The sequence below is a fragment of the Buteo buteo genome, chromosome 6 (genome assembly GCF_964188355.1).
Source record: "Buteo buteo chromosome 6, bButBut1.hap1.1, whole genome shotgun sequence".
Classification (NCBI taxonomy): Eukaryota; Metazoa; Chordata; class Aves; order Accipitriformes; family Accipitridae; genus Buteo; species Buteo buteo.
In genome coordinates this window covers 17,581,513-17,603,258 of record NC_134176.1, presented here as the reverse complement: position 1 = coordinate 17,603,258, position 21,746 = coordinate 17,581,513, and the positions used below count along the sequence as shown (strand labels likewise).

The 21,746-nt window shown below is 45.6% G+C and overlaps 1 protein-coding gene across 2 annotated transcripts in view; it reads right to left on the bottom strand.

Moving 5' to 3' along the window:
* The window catches only part of ASB2 (ankyrin repeat and SOCS box containing 2), a 32,613-nt gene extending 11,133 nt beyond the window's left edge, over positions 1–21,480 (bottom strand). The window contains exons 1-7 of one of the 2 annotated variants that reach the window (XM_075029917.1): positions 21,249–21,480; positions 15,039–15,296; positions 13,342–13,446; positions 8,011–8,177; positions 7,198–7,353; positions 5,023–5,268; positions 2,575–2,746 (exon numbers count right to left, since the gene is read on the bottom strand). In XM_075029917.1, coding sequence (XP_074886018.1) covers positions 2,575–2,746; positions 5,023–5,268; positions 7,198–7,353; positions 8,011–8,177; positions 13,342–13,446; positions 15,039–15,283 — 1,091 coding nt within the window. In that variant the 5' untranslated portion in view covers positions 15,284–15,296; positions 21,249–21,480. The remainder of the gene's footprint in view (positions 1–2,574; positions 2,747–5,022; positions 5,269–7,197; positions 7,354–8,010; positions 8,178–13,341; positions 13,447–15,038; positions 15,297–21,248) is intronic. The other variant, XM_075029918.1, reaches the window with a different exon arrangement.
* Between the last annotated feature and the right edge of the window lie 266 nt (positions 21,481–21,746).

Below are 21,746 nucleotides of genomic sequence, written 5' to 3'. Positions count from 1 at the left end.
GCCAGACCACATCACGTGCCTGTCAAAGGGCTGAGCTTCACATACAGTTTGGAAATATTGCCGAGTTTCCCCTTACCCCCGACACTTGCTTCTGTGATTTCTATTTGTTAGAAATTATACGGAGAAGGAGGCAGAGCATCCTTAGTATCAGTGTGCCAAGAGTTTAATGATTTGTATTTACTTAATAAATCTGCCCACACTACACAAAGTCTTCCCTTCTCAGCATCTCAGTTCCGAGAGGGAAGGAGTTAAATGACTGCTTGCAATTGTCTTACAGCTGATGAGTTGACCCTTATGAATTTCAGGTCAGTATTGACAAGGTGTCATTTAAAATAAACAAACACCAAGCAACAAGAGTTGACAGTTGAGCCTTGGGACCACATTCTTGGCTTTTTGATGGTAGGGAGCCTTCGTGCTCTGGCAAAAAGTTGAAGCGTGGAATTCCTGCAGAATTACGTATTAAATCTGCAGGAATACAAAGAGAGGTCACCGTGAAGGGTGTTATTTTACTGAATACCAAAAGGAATAAGAATGATCAACCAATTGGGCTAAAGCTTTGTCATTTACATAAATATTTATAAGATAAGATCTTTTTCTTTTTTCTTTCTTTTGCACTTAGTTTGCAGTGGTTGTGCACAAAATTTGTGCTCAGGCTTTTACAAGTGAAGGCACTCGGAGTTTGGACTGAATTCTGGTCTGAATGCTGCTGGGTGTTGGGAATAATAGATGTGAGATCTGAATCAGGCCCTTTCTTTCGTAACATGGGGATGGACTGCAGAGTTTCCACGTAAATTTCTTTTCAGATTGGGGTGTGGAACTATTGAAGGGAGGAAAAGATTCAGAGAGCTGGTTCAGACTCTGTACGCAAATTGGACTCAGATCAACTTACTTTCAGACAAACTTTTCTGAAAGTGAGCAACTGGAGCTGGGTTCTGTCTCTGGCACATTTCTCACTTAAATGTGTTTGTTTTCAAGAAAATATCTTTGTAATTCAAACCCCAGAGAAAATTCTGAATCGTGCCTGCATTAGTCTACGTGGGGTATTCATGTACTTGCCATAAGCTTATAAGCCCATTACATAAACTCACACTGGGCTGTCCTCTAGAACACACAGCTTGCACAAAGAAGCAGGCCTACTGCAACTACAGAAAATGAATATTCTCAGGTCTATCAAAGTGATTTGAGAAGCTTAATTGGGATTCACAAGCAGACCTAAACACTAGGATAAAAGATGCTATGGAAACGTCTAGTGCTGTCAAGTTTTCATTCCTCAGACACTGTGAAATATATAAGAATCCGCTCTAGCAGTTATCTGTAAAGATATAGCTTTACTATCCAGAAACAGTCTTTGCAGTTGGATATACTCTCTCCTTTGACTATTGCTGGAAGGGATTTTGTTAGAAACTGTGACAGTCAGAAGAGTTCATTACGGTCACCAAAAGGGTCTGTCACTGCAAGGTGTGACTGTGTTTTGCAAAAATAGCTGTGGACCACTCACCCTTCCAGCAGCAAGGGGTTAAAGGTAGGAGATAAAACTTGCCCTAGGATCAGAAATAAATGCTAAGGAGTTCAGGCTCAGAAGCTTGCTGCAATGTCCCAGGTCTTGAAAGAGCTAGGTAAACACTATACAACAGTGCAACAATCCCATCCCTAGACAGCATCTTCTAAACTGATATCCTTTATCACAGGCTGCAGCGTTTCTCCCCCTGCTATAAACACCTCTACTTCAGAGCACTGTTAAATCTACCCAATTCCTGATTATTTTTCCCATTAGTTACTTTTCTCACTGTTTAAAGAATGTGCTCAGGTCTATCCCAAACACATTTCATTTCAGAAACAAACCACTGGATCTTTTTATGCATATGTCTGTTACATTTAAGAGTCATTTAATCACTCACTAATAAAGTATATTTTCCAGACCTTGAGTAATTCTTGTACTTCTCTTCTGAAGCCTTTCCAATTTCCTGAAAGGTTTCTGAAAGGGAGGATACCAGAACTGGACACCATATTCTAGCAACAATCTCACTAATGCCCTAGAGATTCACTTAACCACTTCCCGCTGTCAGCATCTGAATTATTGTTAATAAAACCTGAACACACCAGAGATGAATGCAGCATGTTCCACTTGTGCAAAAGAATTACAGTGGGCTCACATAGGAAAATGATTGCAAAGTAGGCTGCAATAGCTATTGAGGACTAAGCCTCCCCCCCTCGCCAACACACACACACACACGCTTTTTTATTCCATCTCAAGCATGTTTTGTGGAGCTCAGTTCAATCTGCTTCCAAGATACATGAGGTTATTTAGCTGTAATAGGTGATATTTTAGCAAAGCTAAAGGAATCTTGCACCCTACACTCCTGCTCACTCCATCCCACCACATCCCAACCAGCAAACACACTCTTCAGTTTATAATTTCCAACCCGAGGTCTGCAAGCGGAAAGCCCAGTTCTCAGCTGGCAGCTCCCTTGATCACAATGCTCAGAATTAGATTTGGGAGATTACAGTCTCCTTTTCATAAGGACTTTGGATTCTTGTCTAAAAAATGAAACTATGAAATTAACTAAAACTTACTCGCATATCCCTTTTTTGGCTGCTATGTGAAGAGGTAACAAGCCATCCTTATTAGCTTTGTTAGCATCTGCTCCTTGGGACAAAAGAAACTCCACAATAGGTACATGTCCATTCTTACAGGCTTCATAAAGAGCAGAGGCCTTATCACTGGCTTGAGTATTTATATCAGCACCTAGGAAGGAAGAAAAAAATCTTTGTAGCACCAGAAGGTTAAAATCAGATGCAAGGAACATACTTTGAATGAACACGTACATCTCCATGACACCGGAGCTACAAAATGTGCTGGATGGGGATGTGAATGAGGTCATATCAGAGGTCAAATAGTCATATCAGTTATATGCAGTTATATCATAGATTTCCACTGGCTTTTAATATGATGTGAATTTTATGAGGGAGAGTTCAATGTGGGTGGCAACCATTAGCTCCCAATCATGAATCCATGCTCCATTCAGCTGTAGCTCAGAGGCAAAAAACTTTAAAATGTGCTGCTCTTTATATAGCATGGCCTTTTCTTTAGACACAATAATTCCATTAGTATTTATGTGTTTACACTATGTATATACACTATTCCTGAGAAGGAGTTTGGACTAGATGATCTCAATAGGTGCTCTTCAAAATTCTATGGTTCTGTATTTATGACATATATTTACATTTATATATATTATTTATACTCTATATATTCACACTATAAGTACATTTATACTATTGATACTTTAATTTTAGTACATATCCAGGCTAAAATAGGACTCTATAACATGACATCTGCATGGTACCAAGCAACAATTCTAATCAGTTTTTATTTGGGCATGCCTTAGTCAATGAATATTTCATTTCAAAACTCAGCATCTGAAGCCATATCTCTTCACTTCATGAGGGTTCAAGTTAAGCGCCAAGTGGTAAATTTTACCCCCCAAAAAAGATAAATATTATTAATAGGCTACTAGATTATTTGGGGCATTTTTTCTTGAGCTCTAGCATGTGTTTAGCTTAATAAACAACATGAAAGAATAAACCAAGACCTCATACTTTTGGGCCACAAACAATTTGGAATCTTGCTTTTTCTGTGCTAGATATTTAAGGCCTGAAAGCCTGGATTTCGACTGTAATATACTGTGCCGTGCTGTCCTCAGGAAGGCTGCTCTATGTGTATCCTAAATGGGAATGACAATTCACTGGAGTTTTGCTTCTAAACTCCAATAAAGAAGCCAATCAGTCTCCCGTTTGATCATGAAAACTCCCTGCCAAAGAGAATATTTCCCTCTGCTCTCACTCCAAACTGAAACATCTGTGTTGTGTTTGGCCCTTTGAAGATGTTGTAGCTGGAAACATCAGGAGAATTACAGTGACAAAACATAACACAGGACTATGTTCCTAATGAAAAAGAAATGAGAAAGAAACCCTTTTTATGATGAACATTGCTCATCATAAACAATGCAGTGATATCATTCCTGGGACTCTCAGAGGAGCTTTTCAGGGCTTGCAACAACTGGACAGTTTTATTGGATTTTCTCCTGTGTATTTTTCTCAAAATTAAACTTTAAGGAAATCCTAGTATCTATTTAAGTTGAAACACAAATCACATTCTGGCTTAGTTTCTAAAATGATAGGCGCTATCATGGACTAACTGGTCATATAAAACTGACTTGACAATGCTAGCTGGGCAGCAGAACACATCTTTGTTCCCCAACTCTCATATCTTTCTTAGCCATACTAACTGCTTCAGAAGTTTTTCTTATCTTCATCACTGTTTAGCTCTTGTTTCACAAGTGCAGGACCCAGCTCTTACCTACATTGAAGATATTAGCCCACAGTGAAAATAAAATATACCTCACAATAGTAGTAAACTATGTTGTGCTTATTGTAAAGCTGTTTTATATAAGCAGACCAGTAAAAGGTAGATTTAGTGTAAACTAGAATCAAATTCACTCTGTTTATATGTTTGAACATATACATGTGGGGAGACCGAGTCTCCTTCCTCTTGGTGTAAATCCATTGACTATACAATGGTACTTATCTATTTTCAGCAGGATTCACTAGTAGAGGAGAGCTAACCTTGCCCATCACTGCACATGTTCATGAGCAGATGGGGTTGGCTAATATTCAACTTCTGCCATCTATTACCACCTACAGTTGTCTTTCATGACTGCTTAGGCTACATGCGTGCGGCAATATGGGTTTTGGAAGCTGTCAGGCAATGCAATTAGAGGACGCTATATTACTTCCCAAAGTAGGCGACCATGAAAGAATGCTGAAGAAGCGCATATGTCTAGACATGGTCTCTGACAGACCCTACACAATTCAGCCATCTGGAGCAACGGGGCTTCAGCACCTCTGCAGGCTAGGCCTTGCCTCCAGAGGCAGAAAAACTGAGCCAGGGAGAATTAATGGGAACTTTGAAATATTAAGAATTAAACGAGTAAAGGCATGTAACGGCACAACTGTACTCACCACATTTGGCGAGGTATCGCAAAGCTTCCAACTGCCCACTCTCAGCTGCCACAAATAAAGAAGTGATCCCATAGGCGTTTGCAGACTCTATCTTGGCACCCCCTTTCACAAGGATATCAATAATCTCCAGGTCATTTCGGGACACAGCCTCATGGAGAGCAGTCCATCCTCGATTGCAACGATGGTTGGTATCAGCGTTGTACTGTACCAAGAGTCTCGCAGCCTCTGCATTCTTACGCTCACAAGCTGTTTTGGAAAAAAAGGGAAGTGATTAGGACATGCTTTTGAAAAGATTCTGGGTGTTGTGGTATCCATTTCATGTAGCATAAGGCAATATAATACAACTAGGCTGTAGTGAGTAAGACCAAAGATCCATCTAAGTCAATACGAGGGCCAAGGCTGTTGCCAAAGGACACTGTCTGGGGCTTGTAAAGGATGTGGCAGTGAAGCCAGTCTTCAATGGGGGCCTGGAGGAGGCCGTGTCCTGTGCAGGACTTGTGCAAAGCCTGGTACGGAAGGGAATCCAGCCCAGCCCATGTGTGCCAACTGGACACCACACTGACACAGGGAGGTGACAAGGTGCGGGAGATAATGTACGAAGAACAAACATGTTACAGAATTCACATGACCTGAACACTTTCTTTCCAATTTCTGTGCAAACTGGCTCTGTATCTTACTGCCCTGGAATGCAGATAAAGCTCTCTATAGACAAGAAAATAAAAAAGCTCGAACCGCCAGTGGCCAGAAAAGGATCCTTAGAAAACAGCAATGGTGTGAGTCAGTAGCATTTTCTCAGCCTGCAACAATTTATAGTTCAGGACCATCCTGAGATAAAGAAATTTTCTTGATAATTAATAGTATTTTGTTGATTTTTACCAATTTGTCCCATTGCTTTTTGAATCCCAAATCATGACGCTTCTTACACACCTTTACAGTGGGACCCCAAAACAAAGGTACCTACAATATTTACATTTACCAACCCCAATTAGCATTGGTTATACAATGTACAGAAAGAGAGGCCAGCACATTCCATAGCAATTGGGTTTTTTCTTTCAAATAATAGTGTCTTTTTTTCACAGAGGTCCCACCTTTTGGTTTTGATTCTTCCCTTGGAATATCTCCATTGCTTCCTCTCCCACACACAGGTGTCACTCACATGTACTGAAAGCAACTATGTGATTAGACACTTCCTTAATTACCTATGCATAGCATGCATAGAGTTTAATTTGCTTACATACTAGGGATAACGGATTTGTTACGATAATTTTTTCAGTCTTTTTTTGCTGGAGGATAGACCAGAAGATTTTGCACCAAGACTAGAACATTCTTAATAACAGTTTTTCTCTGGCTAAAGTGTGCTTTCATATTGTTGTTGTTACTACTAGTACCACCACTACTGCGTGTTTAATGCAGAGTTGAACAGCTTTCCTTTAGCAGACTATAAGCCAGAATTGTAAAATGAAAGCATTTTAAAAGTTGGAGGCAAGATTACTGTTTTAGCCAGTAATATGCGCTTTTTAATGTTTTAGAGTGCTAAAAATAGTCATGGCAGGAGCAGTCAGTCACAGGGGGATGGAGATGAAGGCTTGAGAGATCATCTCCTTCTCTGAATCTTTCATGGGCATGATGCTGTTCTGCCAAAGAAAGTGTTCTCTGTGACCAGCAGCAACATAGTATGTCCACGTTGAACACTTTATCTACCTCACTGAATTGGTTATAACTTTATGCATCTCCCATAGCACACTGCCTGGCCTGGCCCAGACAGTATGTGAATCACTGGCATGTCTACAGTTGCGGTACTCCCACATCTAACAGGTCCTACTTAGGTCCTACTGTTTAGAAAAGCACACATATTCCTGTCCTATCCAGATTTCCATAAGTTTGTGACATTGAGCAGACACCCTGTGCTAAGGGCCCCACTAGGCATCGCACACCCCACTCTCAGCACCGCATCGCAGCCTGCACCCTGCAGGGCAGCCACTAATCCTGACTCCGATGTGGATAAGAAGTGATGCCGTGGCATGGCAGGTCAGGCAGAGGAGACAAAGAACTACTGGAGGGAGGTAGAAAATGAGAGCCAATTGCTGAGTTTCAGCCCCACATCACAAGCGATCCTGCTGCGCTGCCTTGGTGGTGCCAGAAGAGCTCAGCACCCCTGGAAAAGCAGCCACTCACCTTTGTAGAGCGGCGTTTCTCTGGCCTTGTTGGAGATGTCAGGCTCAGCCCCAGCCTGCAGCAGGGTGAGCAGGCAGTCCAGGTTGCCCCGGCTGGTGGCCAGGTAGAGAGCCGTCTCCTCATTGAGGGTGCGCTGGTCGATTGTGCCGGGGTACGCTGTGAAGAAACGGCAAGCCCAAAGTCATTTTGACATGTGGTGCACAAGTATCTGCAGCATCACCACCTTTCAAAATCTTGGGAGTTTTAAGTAAGTTTTTGTTGTTTATTTCTTTTCTTTTCCTTTTCCATGAGCAAAGTACTATAAAGTTACTATAACTCAGATTAAGGATCTAAATCACTCACTGGCTTAGATTAAAACATTCTGCTATGGCCACTAGTGATGCAGAAAGTTGTTGAGTACCTGCTCTTCAGTAGCAGTCTGAAAACAAACTACAGCAGTTAACCACCTTCAGGCACCAGCAAAGAGGTGCTGGGCTGGATCTCCAGCTAGTGGAAGTGGGGTAATTGCTGTCAGCTGTGGCAGCCAAGCAGCTCACAACAGCCGAGAGCTCAGCTATAAGGCTTTACTGTGGGAAATCCAGGGCTTGGCAAGATCTATCCAGGTATCACTTTCTCCTGAAGATCCTAACTTTTAGAGGCCTCAGTCTGGAAAGCTGTTCTCAAAGAGAAGGTGAAATTAACCTACACTCAGAGGTTGGAAAAAAGCTTCACACACAGTCCCAGACCAGGATTGGGCTGCTGCTAATTCTGCTTTTCAGTTTATTCATATTATTCTTCTCCCTTCTGTAATTAGTTAGTTTTAACTTCACTGACCTTTTTGCAATAGACTCAGGCAACCCACTTGGCCATAGTACGCAGCTTCGTGGAGGGGTATCCAGCCATCCTTATTAGGTTCAGAAAGGTCTTTTCCTGATTTCATCATGTTGCATACTGCATTTTCATCTCCATCCTTGATTGCTGCCACTACAGGGTCAAGCTCTCTTCAAAACAAGATTAAAACTTGATTACTGCTTCCTTCATTACTGGAAGCTTTTGCAGCAACATCACTCTATCATTTGGTCAAAATAGTGAACGCGTACAGTGTATATAATGAGTATTTGTGGCCCTAACATGTCTTGCTACAGGGCTTGTAGAGGTAAAATTCGTCTTCTCTAATTTGGCCATTCACAACAGATCAGAAGAATCATTGTCTGGAGGTGCTGAGCTCTCTCCTTGGAGAGTAAGGAAAGTGTAGGTGTGACTAATCTCTGACATAAACACTTTTATTTTAGATATCTGGAGTTGGGGGAGACTAGCTCTACCCTTCCTCTGTACACTGCTCTGAGTGTCCATGTTTGTGATAATTACATTACCCTGCCATTTGCTGTATCATGTAGCAAGATGTTTCCATATGACATCTCTTAAATAAGATCAGCTTTGAAGAGAATTGCCCTTGTTCGTACCTGAAGAAAATTTTAAATTTGATTTGCAGGTGGCTTAGCCCTAAAGCAGAAATTCTCAATAAATCTTATTCTTGTATTTTAAAGATACTTCCTATTTCTTTTACACAAGCCTGTTTTCAGAAGTTAGCTGGCCCAGTTATGAAGAAGGGAGAACTGTGTTTAGACCATGTGAACATTAGGGTATTGGTCTGAGCTCTCCTTTCTTCAGCCAAGGAGGATTAAAAAAAAATAATCCACCCACCCAAATGAAATTCTGAGCTTCTTTTCATGACGATGCCCCAGAGATCCCCAGCTGTTGCTTCAGCATCAAGTACTCAAATTTTCAGAAACGATAACCACTTCAGACTTTATAGACCTTCAAAAATGTGTCTTTGGTGTCCCAGTAAGACATATTAGGTGCTGGACACTTCTGAAAATCTGGTCTTTAGAAGCCTGCTTGGGAGCAGACCCACTAGCTTTGCTGACAAGTCCACTCTTGCAAACCTCTTAGCCAAGTGAGCAGTTCCCCAGGTAACTGCCACAGTCGGGGGCCTCTGGAACCATGACCGGGACCTGGTGCCAAGCTGTGAAGTGATTTGTGTTCCGGTTCATTTGAACCCAGCAAACCACTGTCAGGCTCCACAGGGCAAGTAACTCATAGGCGCAAGGAGCAAAAGGAATGAAAAAATAGGAGGGAGGGACGGGGAGAATATTTTAAAGCCTCTTTGGAGTAGAAAGTCATTGAAATGTGTAGAATCACTGAAAAGTGTTAAAGTAGCATTTCAGTGTTTACCAGAGAAAACAAAAATAACACGAAAGTCATCTTTTTTTGGCGCTACCTAATTCTGAAGCTTTCAAGAAGAGGCTTGCTGTGAAAATCGACAAAAAGCACAAAGTGTGCTCCGTGCCACCTGCAAGTGAGACGCAACGAGCAGCCTACAAGCGAGGTCTGCTCTGACAAGCCTTCCCTTTGCCAGGCATGCATTCCGCCCAGTCCGGACAGCAACCCACTTCTCCAAGCTCTGTGAGAGCAGTGGCAGAGCAGGGCTGACGCGGGCACACCAGTCCTTCTGCAGAGCAACAGCGAGAGCTGCTGTGGGACTCCCCGCATGGCAGGAGTCACAGGGCTGCCTGACGGTCACCATACCGCCGACGAGCAGTGCCCGCGGCAGGGCCTGCCTGCCTCCTTCCACCCCGGCTGAGACTGCCGACAGCGCGGCGGAACCTGGGAGCTGGTACCCCGCAGCCGATGCAGGCAGGATCCTTGCCCACGACGGACGGCGGCTCTGTGGATGGCGGTGTGCTGTGCACCCCAGCGCTAGCATCTGTTCGTGCTCCTGCTGAGCGGTGCTGAGAGAAGGCAGTCACTGCTTCCTTATTCTGGGGCACCAAATGGCTAAGCTCCAGGACAGCGAACACCGCAAAGGAAGAAGCATTTTCCCAGTTCTAACGGGGACTTGCAAAAAATGAACGTGGGCTGCATTTTCAGAGGCAGAGAACAAGAGGATGTTGAAAACAGGAGAGTTTGTGGTTTGAACTAACTCTGAAGAGAAAATCTTGCAGCCTTGAAGGCGGACAGACTGGGGAGGAAGGTGCGTGTCTCAGAGAGATTATTAGCATCACCAGGGCAGGAATAAAACGTGTGATGAAGGTCACGCAGGGCAGTGACAATAGGAACAACCAGAAACTCTCGTTATGACAGAAGGTCGAAAATGCCACAACAGAGTGAGATCAGAGACAGAAAAACATGGGCAGCTCAGCACAGGAGTCCTCAAAAAGCAGATCGTTGGTACAACCTCTGCATTTAGTGCAAGTTACAGGAGCAGCGCTGGATTTCCTTGCCTGGCAGGGGCTGGACAAACCAACAGCCTGGAACTCACACAGGCATTATTAATTTCAGCTTGCCCAGAGGTACCCAGTCTGTGCCATAAACACTGATATTAGCACTGAAAGAAAAGTCACCAAGCTGCTTCTCTGATGATAAACTCAGGGCCTGGAGAGGAACAGGTAAACACAACACGTGTGGCAAGGAATGGGAAAAGACACCATTTCTCAGGTGAAAAAGTACTTAGTGCCACTTGCTCCTTCTCTATAGCTGGAAGCAGTGATCTCAAGACAGCAGTCACAAAAATAGCAACACTTGAATGGGGGGAGATATGGGCGACAAAGCCAGGCATTTTGCCTGAGGAGATAACAGCTAGAGCAGGCAGCTGCCTGCCTGGCCAGAGCCCACCCAGGAGGAACAGACTGATCTTCTGATAACTGCTGGACTGAGGTCCTAGGGACACCGCTGTATCTCCATACTAGAGTACCCTAGGGACTAAACCTAAAATTGCTAGTTTTGTATAGATAATAGATTTTTAGATAGGCATTTGAAATTGAGCTTTTTGTTGAAGTCGGTTAACAGTAACAATTGGCATGTTTGGCTGGAAGAGGAGGAGGACGAGGAGGTCGGGAATCTTTGTCTTTAAAAGCCTCTGGCACAAGGCTGCTGAAGCCATCTGTTGTTCTGTGCAAGGGTTCATGTTACACATGCGGGACTGCTCACTTTGACCTCAGGATTTGGGCACACAATAGAGTTACCAGCGCTTAATGAGTTACTGCATGCCAGGTGGGCCACGGCAGGAGTCTGTGCATGGGGCTGGCACACAGCAAATGCAAGGTGGATCACATTAGCTGAGACCTCAGTGAAAGCAGAGGGTACCTCGGGTCTGTGGTAGGGTTAAAAATGTGTGAAGAATCAGTTACTATTCTGCTTAAGCCCTCAGATGTTGAATGAAGTGAACTTCTGTCGGGATCCTTGACCTTAAATGATTCCTGAGTAAGATGAGGGGGTTTGCTGGACCAGGCTGTCGATGCTTTAGCCAAGCAAATTCCAGATCAGTACAGAAAGTTTAATGAATCTCCATGTGAAATCCTTGTTTTCTGCCTGGCTCGTAGTAGGCCATTATAAAAAACCAACACATTCTGCTGCCTGGATTTCATCAGATACAGAAAAAACAAGTATTAAAACTATGGAGGAAGACTGAAGATCTCATGAAATCTTAACCTTATAGGCAAATCAAAAGAATTACTGCATTTCAAAGGCCAGTAGCCAATACAATAAATACTCATTGCAGATGAGATGTATGGGGGGGTCAATTCTGAGTGCTGGAGAAGAGGTTCAGTGGAATGCAGAAAGGTTCAGGAAGCTCCTTCTTTTCCTGGCAGCCTGGTGAGATGCAGGCAGCATGAAGGAACAATATCTCCCCAGGTGAAGCCAACTATCATCCCTGCCTGGCTCTGAGACCAGGGCTATGAAACAGTCACGCATCATGCTCTCCTGTGGCTTCCCAGCCACCTTTTTGCTCTCACCTGGCAGCAGAGGAGGGCTAGCTTATCAGCCTTATCCCAGCCTTCTTGTGGACTGAACTCTATTGAGCTAAGCGATGCAGAAGAAAAGCCTGCCCTCCAGTCATTGCACCCAGAGCAGCAGAGTGTGCAGAGCACTTAATGAGAGGATGTGATTTCAGTGTGGCTAAGGGGAGCTGGCAGGTGACAGGGATAAGGGAGGCTTCATGTTTCAGCAGAAAGGTTTTCACAGTATCAGGGAGTCCAATGTCAGTGGAGAGCCAGGGACAGAGCCTGGATCAAGCAGGGTGCAGGGTGAGGTGGGGGAGATTGTAGAGCTGGGTGAAGGATGAAAGGAAGAAGAGTGGTGGAGGGGTAGTCACTGCAACCATGCATGCAGGGAGGGACTTGTAAGATGGATAAAACAAAGTGGATTTGAACTAGGTAGATAAAAAAGGCAGGGAAGAGTTTTCTGCAGGACACAGAGAAGTGCTGCCTACAGCACTTTTCCTCTCTTCATCTGATAGCTAAAGTCAGGTACATGCATCTACTCTGCCCCGCAGAGGGCTGTAATAAACCCATCATGGTCCAGACATTTCCACTATGCACAGGCACTGGGGCAGAGCCCTGGCCACCCCCTTGCCTGTCTGCTTTCCTCATCCATGACTGTGTTCGCTTAAGCTTATTTACAGTCTCTGCCGACAGCAAAACGTGGCCAGGAGGGTCAAAGTCAGTCAAGCTGGTTTCCTCCTTGGGCAGGTAAGATGTGGTACGGCTCCCCAGCAGCCCTTCTCAGTGTGGCAGGACAGTGCAGGTATTGCTGGTAACAGGCACAGCATCTTGGGAGCATTTATAAAATATTTACTTTGAAGGAATGGACTTTCTCAGCCTGTTTATATATTGCAATACAATGTTTGTTTTCCCCACTCTTCCCCAATGTTGAACCGTGAATACCAATGCAGTTACTACCAGCATCTGCCTGCCTCATCTACTGTGTTGATAAGGGAGCCAGCGTGTATAAATAAACCACAGTGCAGGCATCCCTTCCCTGCTGTCCTTGTCGCCTCAGAGCTACCAAATGACCCAGAGTCCCCAGGACATGTGCACTGGAGGGATGGAGAGGGATGAAGGGGGAGAAGAGAACAAGGCAGGTTTGAGGTGGGTCACCCACAAGAGCCTGGGCATGGTCCGGGGCAGCTGGCAAGTCAGAAGTCAGAGCGGGAAGGCAGCAAGGGTGCAGTGCAGGTATCAGCAAGACCTCCTCCAGCTGAACACCGCCATGTCCCCCCACCAGACGCCATCGCCACCCAGAAGAGCTGGCTCGGGGGAGAGTGGGTAGCAAGGCTTGTTTTGACCGCGGGGGAAAGCGGGAGAGGGAGAGGGAGGCACTTACACGGACGGGGATGTGCTGAACGGGCTGCCGTCGTACCTTCGCCTGACCCCCCAGGCTGCCCCCGAGCTGGACGGCTGAGCACGGCCTCTCGGCTGGGCCGCCAATCTGGAGTGGCGATGACATGAATGAAATAAAGAGAAATACTCCGAATAGGAGAAACAGGTCATGTTGAGGCAGAAACAGAGACACACATCCACAGAGACGGAGCGAGGAAGCCTGCCGGTCAGGGCTTTGAATAAAAGCAGATGGCCACGGCTTGCTCTGTGCTGTATTCAGCTGCTCGCTCAGCTCGAGATTATTTTTGGCCCTCTGAGGAAGCGTCAGGGGATTCAAATGACCATATAAGACAACAGTGAGGTTAACCCTACCACCACCACACAGGAAGCAGGCACGAGGCGAGATGAGGTGACATTCACCACCTCCCAAGTGCTACGCAAGCAGGTCGGAGGCGGGGGTGGAGAAGACCCAGGGCCCCCGGGTGCCGGCTCTGTTTCCAGCTCGGCTCTCCCAGGTGGCAGAAGAGTTCAGCAATGCTACAGATCTGGAGCTACAAGCTGCAAAGGTTTCCCTCCAGTGGGAGGTCAAAAGCTGCTGGGCTGAGGCAAAGGCAGGACAGGTTAATGCACGGAGCTGCAGATGCTGCCTTTTGCCAAAATAGCAGCTGTCAAAGGATCCCCAAGGAGGACAGGACCAAGCGGCCAGGGGAGCCCTTATTCTCCCCTGCATCATGTCCCCGTGGCAGAGCTGACAGTACAAGTGCACAGTAATGACACCGAGAAGACGCGACCTTTGGTGGGAGCTGGACTGCCTGCTGTACGGCATCCTGATTCCGCAGCTATGAAACACGCTTACTGCTCATCAAATTTTCCCCAGTTTCCCAGCCTTGGAAACCAAACAATCACAGGTGGTAATGAGTGAGGCGTCAGAGGATGGTGGAGTTATGAGAAAGAAGGAAGAACAAAACTTCAGCTACTCCCAGCTTATTAAAAAAAAGCTAGTTTAAAAGGGTACTTTTCCTTGGGTTTGGGGTGACTTTGTAAGCTCTTCCCTCCCCCCTTGAGAAATCTGCCCTTTAAAAATGAAAGGAGAACAATGTCTGGGTTTGAAACTGTGAGTGGGTCTCTGTAACCCACAGCCCAGCATCGCCGGGGAGGGGGATGCCGCCACGCTTCAGTGTCTGGAGCTGCTCTTGGCTGAGAGCGGTGTGCTTGAGGTCAGACTTTGATCCAAAATTACTACGTCCTTTAAAGACTGCAGTATCTAAAAGGTAGCCAGCTCACACTGTTTTACATACCTATTTTTGGCCTCTCTCCTATGTTTTCCCATAACAAACGCTGTGCTCCCTCTCTGGTGAAACCTAAGCTCGGTGTACAGTGTGCCCCCATGGGGGAAAGGAGCTACTGGCTTCGGCAGGGCTTCTGTCGTTCAGGAAGGCTTGTAGCAGTGCCCCTTTTCTTATTTTATTTGTTGCTTGACACAGGCAACATAAAGCAAATTCTCATTTTGCTGTGAGGGCGTAAATTGTTGACCTCATTGGATTTATAGCAGACTCTGGCTTTCAAACTAATGACAGACTCGCAGAGCAGCCGCTTGGCAAAGCTAATTAGAAAGCACGTGTTTTGACAGGGGAAAGTGTTTTTCTCTTCCCAGGCGGGGTGTTCATTGGGACGGCGCAGCTTAGGCAGGCGCTCACTCACCTTTGCCAAGGGTAGATGTGGTAGGGTGGGTTGTGGCTGCTGGCACGGCTGGGGGCGGCCGCCTCACCGGGACCTGCCACCATCGACTTCTGGTGGCTCTGGGCAGCTGGCTGACCCGTGGGGTCCTCTTCCAAGCTCTGCTGGATGGCCATCTTTATAAGCTCGTCTTCACTCAAGCTACTGTACAGGCTGTATTCCTCAGAGCCTATCGTTTGTCTTTGAGTATTTGCTGCCGTTGTAGCCATTTTTTTTTCTTTCCTGTAAAAGGAAATTGTGATCATCAAAAACTGGAAAATGAGAGAAACTCCACTATCTTGTGCTTTTGTTCAGCTCTGCCTCTTGATTAGGCTGACCAGAAAACCCTTCAGAAATCCTTCACCAGGGAGAGAACACTATCAGCTAAAATCTGCATGTAAACTTAATGATCAAACTTCTTTCTATCACATAGAAGTAACTGATGTAGCTGGTGTTTAAAAAACGGGAAGAGAGCTGCTGCAAGCAAGGCAGGTTTTTATCTACTTATTCTGGTTACCACACTAAAGAGAAAAATAGGTAAAGGAAATCCCCATAAGATTAAAGAGATACAGCTTTGAAATAAATTTATTTAGGAGAATGCCAATGGACATCTCTTTTTGTTGTGGTTTTTTTTTTATTTTTTATTTCTTGCTCTAATCACAGAAAATTAAGGGAAGAGGCTTGTCTGTTTGCTGGTTTTCTGCAAGTGCAGGTTCTCCACCACGAAGTGTAAAGAGACTTTGTGGAGTAATTTTTTCCACCTTCTCTGGAGATTTCTCGAGCAATGTGCAAAGCTATTCTTTGAAGTGACTTTGTTTCACTCAGCTAGGAGGGCAACATGACAATGCTCAGTTTCACTTCTGATTCTTTGCTCTTCACAGAACAAAGTTCAAGGTCATGAGCTTTAAGACTTATGGTCAGACTCTTCTAAAAACTGGTGGTTGAGAGCGGGAAATGAGATAAGGGGGAAACATCAGAGCACACTCAGCAATCACAGAATGGCTGTGAACCATCACCACAGCGTGGACTCAAAAAAAGGCAAAACCAATCCAAAATTCTGCGGTATTTCCAGCAGTGATAGGCAAGTACTAATGCCACGAATGGTACAATGCTCTAGCAGGACCTCATTCGGATGCCAGAGAGCGCTCTGGCCACCAGTGTTTGAGAGCCAAGGGCTTATTTCATGGGAGGAGATGGAAAAGCTTGCCTCTTTTAAGAAGATGACAGCCAAGGGGGAATAGGTTTGCTTTTTATACGTGCTGAGCGAGAACTATGTAAAATAAGGGAGGAGCAACGTCTGCAAGCTGCCTAGGAGGACACGGACAGGACAGGGGAGGACAGGGAGCCAGCAGAAGGGGACTGTAGCGGCATGTCCCCCAGGTGCAGAGAGGTGAGGGGCTGCCTGAGTGCACCAGTGGGGTTGCCGACAAAGCTGCCTGCCCCCACCCTGGGGCTGTCAGTCCCTGCCCCAGCGACGCCACGGCAGGGCTGGTCTCCGGCTCCGCACAGCCCTGCCCTGCCCGGCCGTGGGTCCTACTGAACCGGGCCACCCGGCAGAGCCCCGTGCACCGGGACGGCAGAGCCTCACCGAGTGCCCGGGGCAGCCTGGCTTCCCAGGGACTCACACCCACGTCGGTGGCACTGGGGTCCAGCACACCACGAGCCTCACGCCAGGAAAGTGCCCTGCTCTAGCCCTCCTTGCTGCTGCGTGCACGGCCAAGAGACGGTCCTGACCTGGAGGAAATGGCAGCTCCCAAATGGCACCAGAGCCATATGTCGGGACAGCATGTCAGGACACTCGTGTTTATTTCTTTAACCATAATTTAAAAAAACCCACCACCAACGACAGCTAGCACAGTTTGAAGAAGAGCTTGAATCAAGCCATAAGTAACTTAAAATCTTGGATTTAAACTTTTCACTCCAGAAATAGTGATATCTCCCACATCAACAGCCACCTCAGGCTCCAAGCACACCCCAGAAGAAATGGGAAGAGTTCAGGGTAAAGGGAAGCCCAGCAGATTTCAGATTGACGTTATGACTCTTAACAACAAAGGAGGTATTTTACAGCCATGAAAACTGCCAAAATAAAACCTTCTGTTGCTGTAAATAATGCAACCCCATTTTGTTGTTTTTTCTTTTTTTTTTTTTTATTTTTAGCCACATCTCTGACAGCTGCTGTTGGTTACCTTCTCCAGTGAGAGCTGGTGTGCCTCAGCTCTGCTATGACCCTCGCTGTCCCAAGGAACCAGGCCCAGGCATCAAAACACTGACAGCTCCCGTATGGAGCCACTGCCCACCCGGTGCCCCAGCCGCTCCAGCACCTGTCCTTGGCTGCACTCCAGCCAGAAGCTGGCCAAGAACCATGACACAGCTTTGTTTTCCCAGCAGCTTCTGCTGCTGCTTGGCTTGCTCAACCCCTGGCATGCTGGGCAGCACTTTCGTAGTCCGTCAGCCTAGGTACTCACTTAGTAAACTGGTGCGCTGCTGATGTGTGAAATCCACGGGCTGGAGTCAGAGGTCTCATCTGCAGCATCCAGCACTGCAATGCCTAAATGTAGGGACCTGGCCCTGACGGTGACTCAGAGACCTAAACTAAGGAGTCAGTGGAGAGGGCAGGATCTGATTGTAAGCTCCTAATGGAGGTGATGCACAATGACTCTTCAGAGGAGGCAAGAGTGGAGATGGAACTGCTCCTCTCTGAGGGCGACCTGCACTAGTGGAGCCTGGGACACAGATCCCTCCTCTTTACCCTCCCCAGCCCCTGGCATCCTGACGCTGGCATCCTGACGGCACGGGAGGCAGAGCAGGCAGTGGGTCCAGCCTCACTGTGCTTCTGAGTTGGGCGTCGGGGACTTTTCGTGTGCAGTCAGGGCTTTGAGGACCGCACAGGAGACCACTGCCAATGCGACTCCACACTCTGGCACCTGAGCTAACTGATTTAGGTGCCTCACGAAATCCCCAATGAATCTAGGTATAAAGGCCATTTCTGGACATCTTCCCCTCCCTCCTTCTTTTGTTTCACACCTCGTTAAGGTACAGGGATGGAAAAGGAAGATTTTTAGTTTGCAGATCACTCCTATTTCACCCTCTTATGCTTTGTATGGGTTAACTGGGTCCCACCCACTCACAGAGAAAAGGGAGAACCTCCCCTGCGTGTTGGTGATCCTCACTAATCTAAATATTTTGACAGGAGTCCCACCGAGCGCAGAAACAACAGTGTTGGCTGCAGCTCCTGCCACTGACTCATCCTGCAGGAAGAAACTTCATAGGGCCCAAAATAGAGAAAGCTTTCAATTCTGCTCATCTAACTGGCACAGCCCTGATGACGGTGTGAGGGTCACATCCTTGGGCTGCCGGAGCTTTTGGGCCCGTCCTGACAGCCGGGGACAGCCTTGGCTGTCCTGAACCCTTGCAGAGACTGCTCTAGTTGGGCTTGAAGCCATTCTTGCATCCCATTGCCTGTCTCCCCTTGCTCCGACTGACCTGTGTGGTGTGACTGAGTTTGGCAGGAGGCCCGATGAGTGCCTCCTCCCTACGGTTCCCTGTGCAATGGCCCCGAGCGGAGCAGGGCAGAGCCACCACCCTCCCCTTCCAGCTGGAGGTGCTTTTGTTTGAAGCTGCAGAGCCACAGGGCACCTACTCAGTTTAACCTTCTTTCGCTGTGGCTGAGCTCAGTGGCATCAACAGACACTGCTGCAGCCGCCCGGACCTACCCTGGCTCAGCTGGCACAGCAGGGCTAAGGGTACCCCAGTGGTGAACTACCAACCACAGCCTTATGAAAGCCCACTAGACTAATGTGTTATAAGCTAAATTTTTTCCACCTTCTGTAATGAAGGTGTGGAAAAAAAATCAATCTTTGCTGCTAGGAATGCTTGAACCAGTTTGGATAAGATCTGGCCAAAATGATCTTTCTAAATGCAGCTTTAATCTATTTGCTTGCTCTAAGCCTGCTTACTGTAGGTTTAAAGTATTGGAATCAGATTTATAAGTTAAATGCTGGGTTTACTGTTCATCGTAACTTCAGGTTTGGGGGGGGGGGGTTAATGTTTGGCTGTCCTCTGCATTTCTCTGGCAGCCCAGGAACCCATCCTCACACACAGGTAGCACACAACATTGCATCTACTGTAAGAGCAGAACCTGATTTTTAAAGCTGTAGGTATAGTTCCCTTATTATTCCTTAGAAACTGCTTTGCCTTCAGGTCTGAATGGCTTCACTAGTGATCCCTCTTGGCAGCAACACATCTTAGGGTACTGCTGCCTGTGCTGCCATTTAATAGCTTAGTCTGACAAGATCTTCTGGATCTAAATTTATCATCATTTCCCCATAGGGCCTGATCCTGATTCTTAATTTTTCCATCCTGATTTCAGTGAGAGTTTGTTTATTTAGATATAGAAATCAGGCCTGTGCCATACAGAGGTTACTTAGCTTCATCCAGCAGCCAGAAGGTAAGGTTAGAAATGAAATGCTTGTGTCAGGGCCAGGGTGTGATGCTCTGCCCTACGTTAATGAGCAGCTATACCTGGCAGATCTCTGAAACCAAGGCTACTACTCACCAGGGTGACTACTAGTAACCACTCACATTATGGCAAAAGCCACAGACAAACACAATTAGGTTGCTATTATATTTGGACTACAAGCTCTGTCAACACACAGTGTTTGGGAGAATGGGCCTCTGATCCCTGATGCAACATAAATAAACAACAAGGATTACAGCTGGCTTTGAACATGCAGAACCGCGCTATTCAATCCCATTAGCATCTGAAACAACTGGTCCCCATTGATAGCACTTCCTTAAAGAAAAGCTTAGCAAGGCTGCCTGTCCTCCTTCAATAGATCCCAGGCAGCAGAATTAGTAGAATTACTTACTGCTGTCAGAGGAGGGTGGCAGGTGAGTGACAAGGTCATTAAGGGAGCAGAGCCAGGGACTTTGCCTGCCTTTGCAGTGAGTTTACCCTAGTCAGCTTGTAACTCAATACAGGACCTCAGTATTTATGGCTCAGGGTGAGATAAACCACATTTCTAAAAACAAAAACAAGTCTTTGGAGGCTACAAAAGAGAGAAAAATGAAGTGGCTTGCTCATTTTGCCTTTTGCAAGGAACAATCGAGCCCCAGCTTCTGCAGATACGTGTTTGCCTTTCCATGTGTTTGCCTTTACTTCTGAAAGCAGCAGGAGCATGCACAGGGTGAAGGTAAACATGGCTGGAAGTCTTCAACAGTAAACCAAGCCTCCACTTTAGCTCTTACTGCAGCACCTTTCAGGCCAGACCCTCTGCTGGCGATGTAAACTAGACCAATTTGCAGCACTTAAAGTACTCAAATTTTTTCTGTATTTTAGGTCAGTTTCCAGATAAATCTTTGCAGTTCTCCAAGGATACTATATTGGATAACTACAATTGGGAAGCAAATGGTTTTTAAAAAACAGAAAGATTTCAGTGCCCATCAGATCTGCCAGAGCTGAGACATCAGAAGAACGACACCTTATGCTGTCCGGCTGCGGCAACAGGCTAACATACTTTGTAATGACAGCTTATGCAAACTGCTCAAGGTCTAGCCCTGTGCTGAAGGAGCAAAGCCAGGCTTCCCAAAGGAATCCTCCAAGCAAACAAATCTCCTTGTCCACCACCAGCTGTCAAAACAGGTCACCTATCAGTCTGGCATATGTTATGATGCCATCAAATCATGATTCTGCACAAATTCTTTACTGGAAATGCTTACACCTGCAAGCTTTTATTTCTTCTCAGAAAGCACTAATTCACACAGCAATCAGTGCAATATTAGCTTCATGTCATACCAACTGTAAATCTATAAATGAAAGAAATCATTTGCTGATGTCATTCTTTTCCTTCACACTGTGCCTTGCACGCTACATTGTACCTTTGCATGTTGTAACTACAACAATTATTTCTGAGCAAGCTATTCTAGGGACAAAGATATAAGCATCACCTGCAAGTAAAAGAAAAATGAGGAAATGACAGAGCTACAGTTCTGCTTAACAGCAGTGAGTGTTTTATGTCTTATTTGAAAAAAAAAAAACAAAACCCGAAACCAAAACCAAAAGCAAACCACAAAACTCCCAAGACTGTGTTAGGGTGTTAGGTTAGAAACTGCTATAGGAATAAATATTTGCATAGACATAGCAAACTGACAGATTGAAAATGCTAAATAATTTCAAAACATACATATTTGCATTACCTTTTTGTTCAGAAATAAAATGATGACAATACTGTTGAAATAGGTTATCTCCTCAATTAAGTCTTAATTCAGAAAATCCTTGCTGGTATTCATCTCCTTGCTTTGCCTGGGTGTTTCGATCAACTGCAGGACAGCTTTGAAACACTCTCGCTTTGAAGCCTGGAGTTTATTTCTGGATCACCCCATGATCAGCGAATACAAGCCAAAATATAAGTTGTTCTGAATCTCAGATTTCCTGTTTGAAGATGCACGGCAGAAACTTTTACCCATCCTAAAGTTCTTCTTTGTTGCATTATCTGAAGAACTTCACTTCATCAAGCATCCTGTAGCTAAATGACACAAAGTTGACCTTTCTATTACATCATTATTTATTGTCCCTGACAAGTAGACCATATATGGACATGTTTCTGGAACCTAAAGAAGAAAAAAAATTGCTGTATAATTGTGAAGTAAAATATGTTGTCCTGGAGAGTTTTATTTACTTGGGGAGAAGGGAGC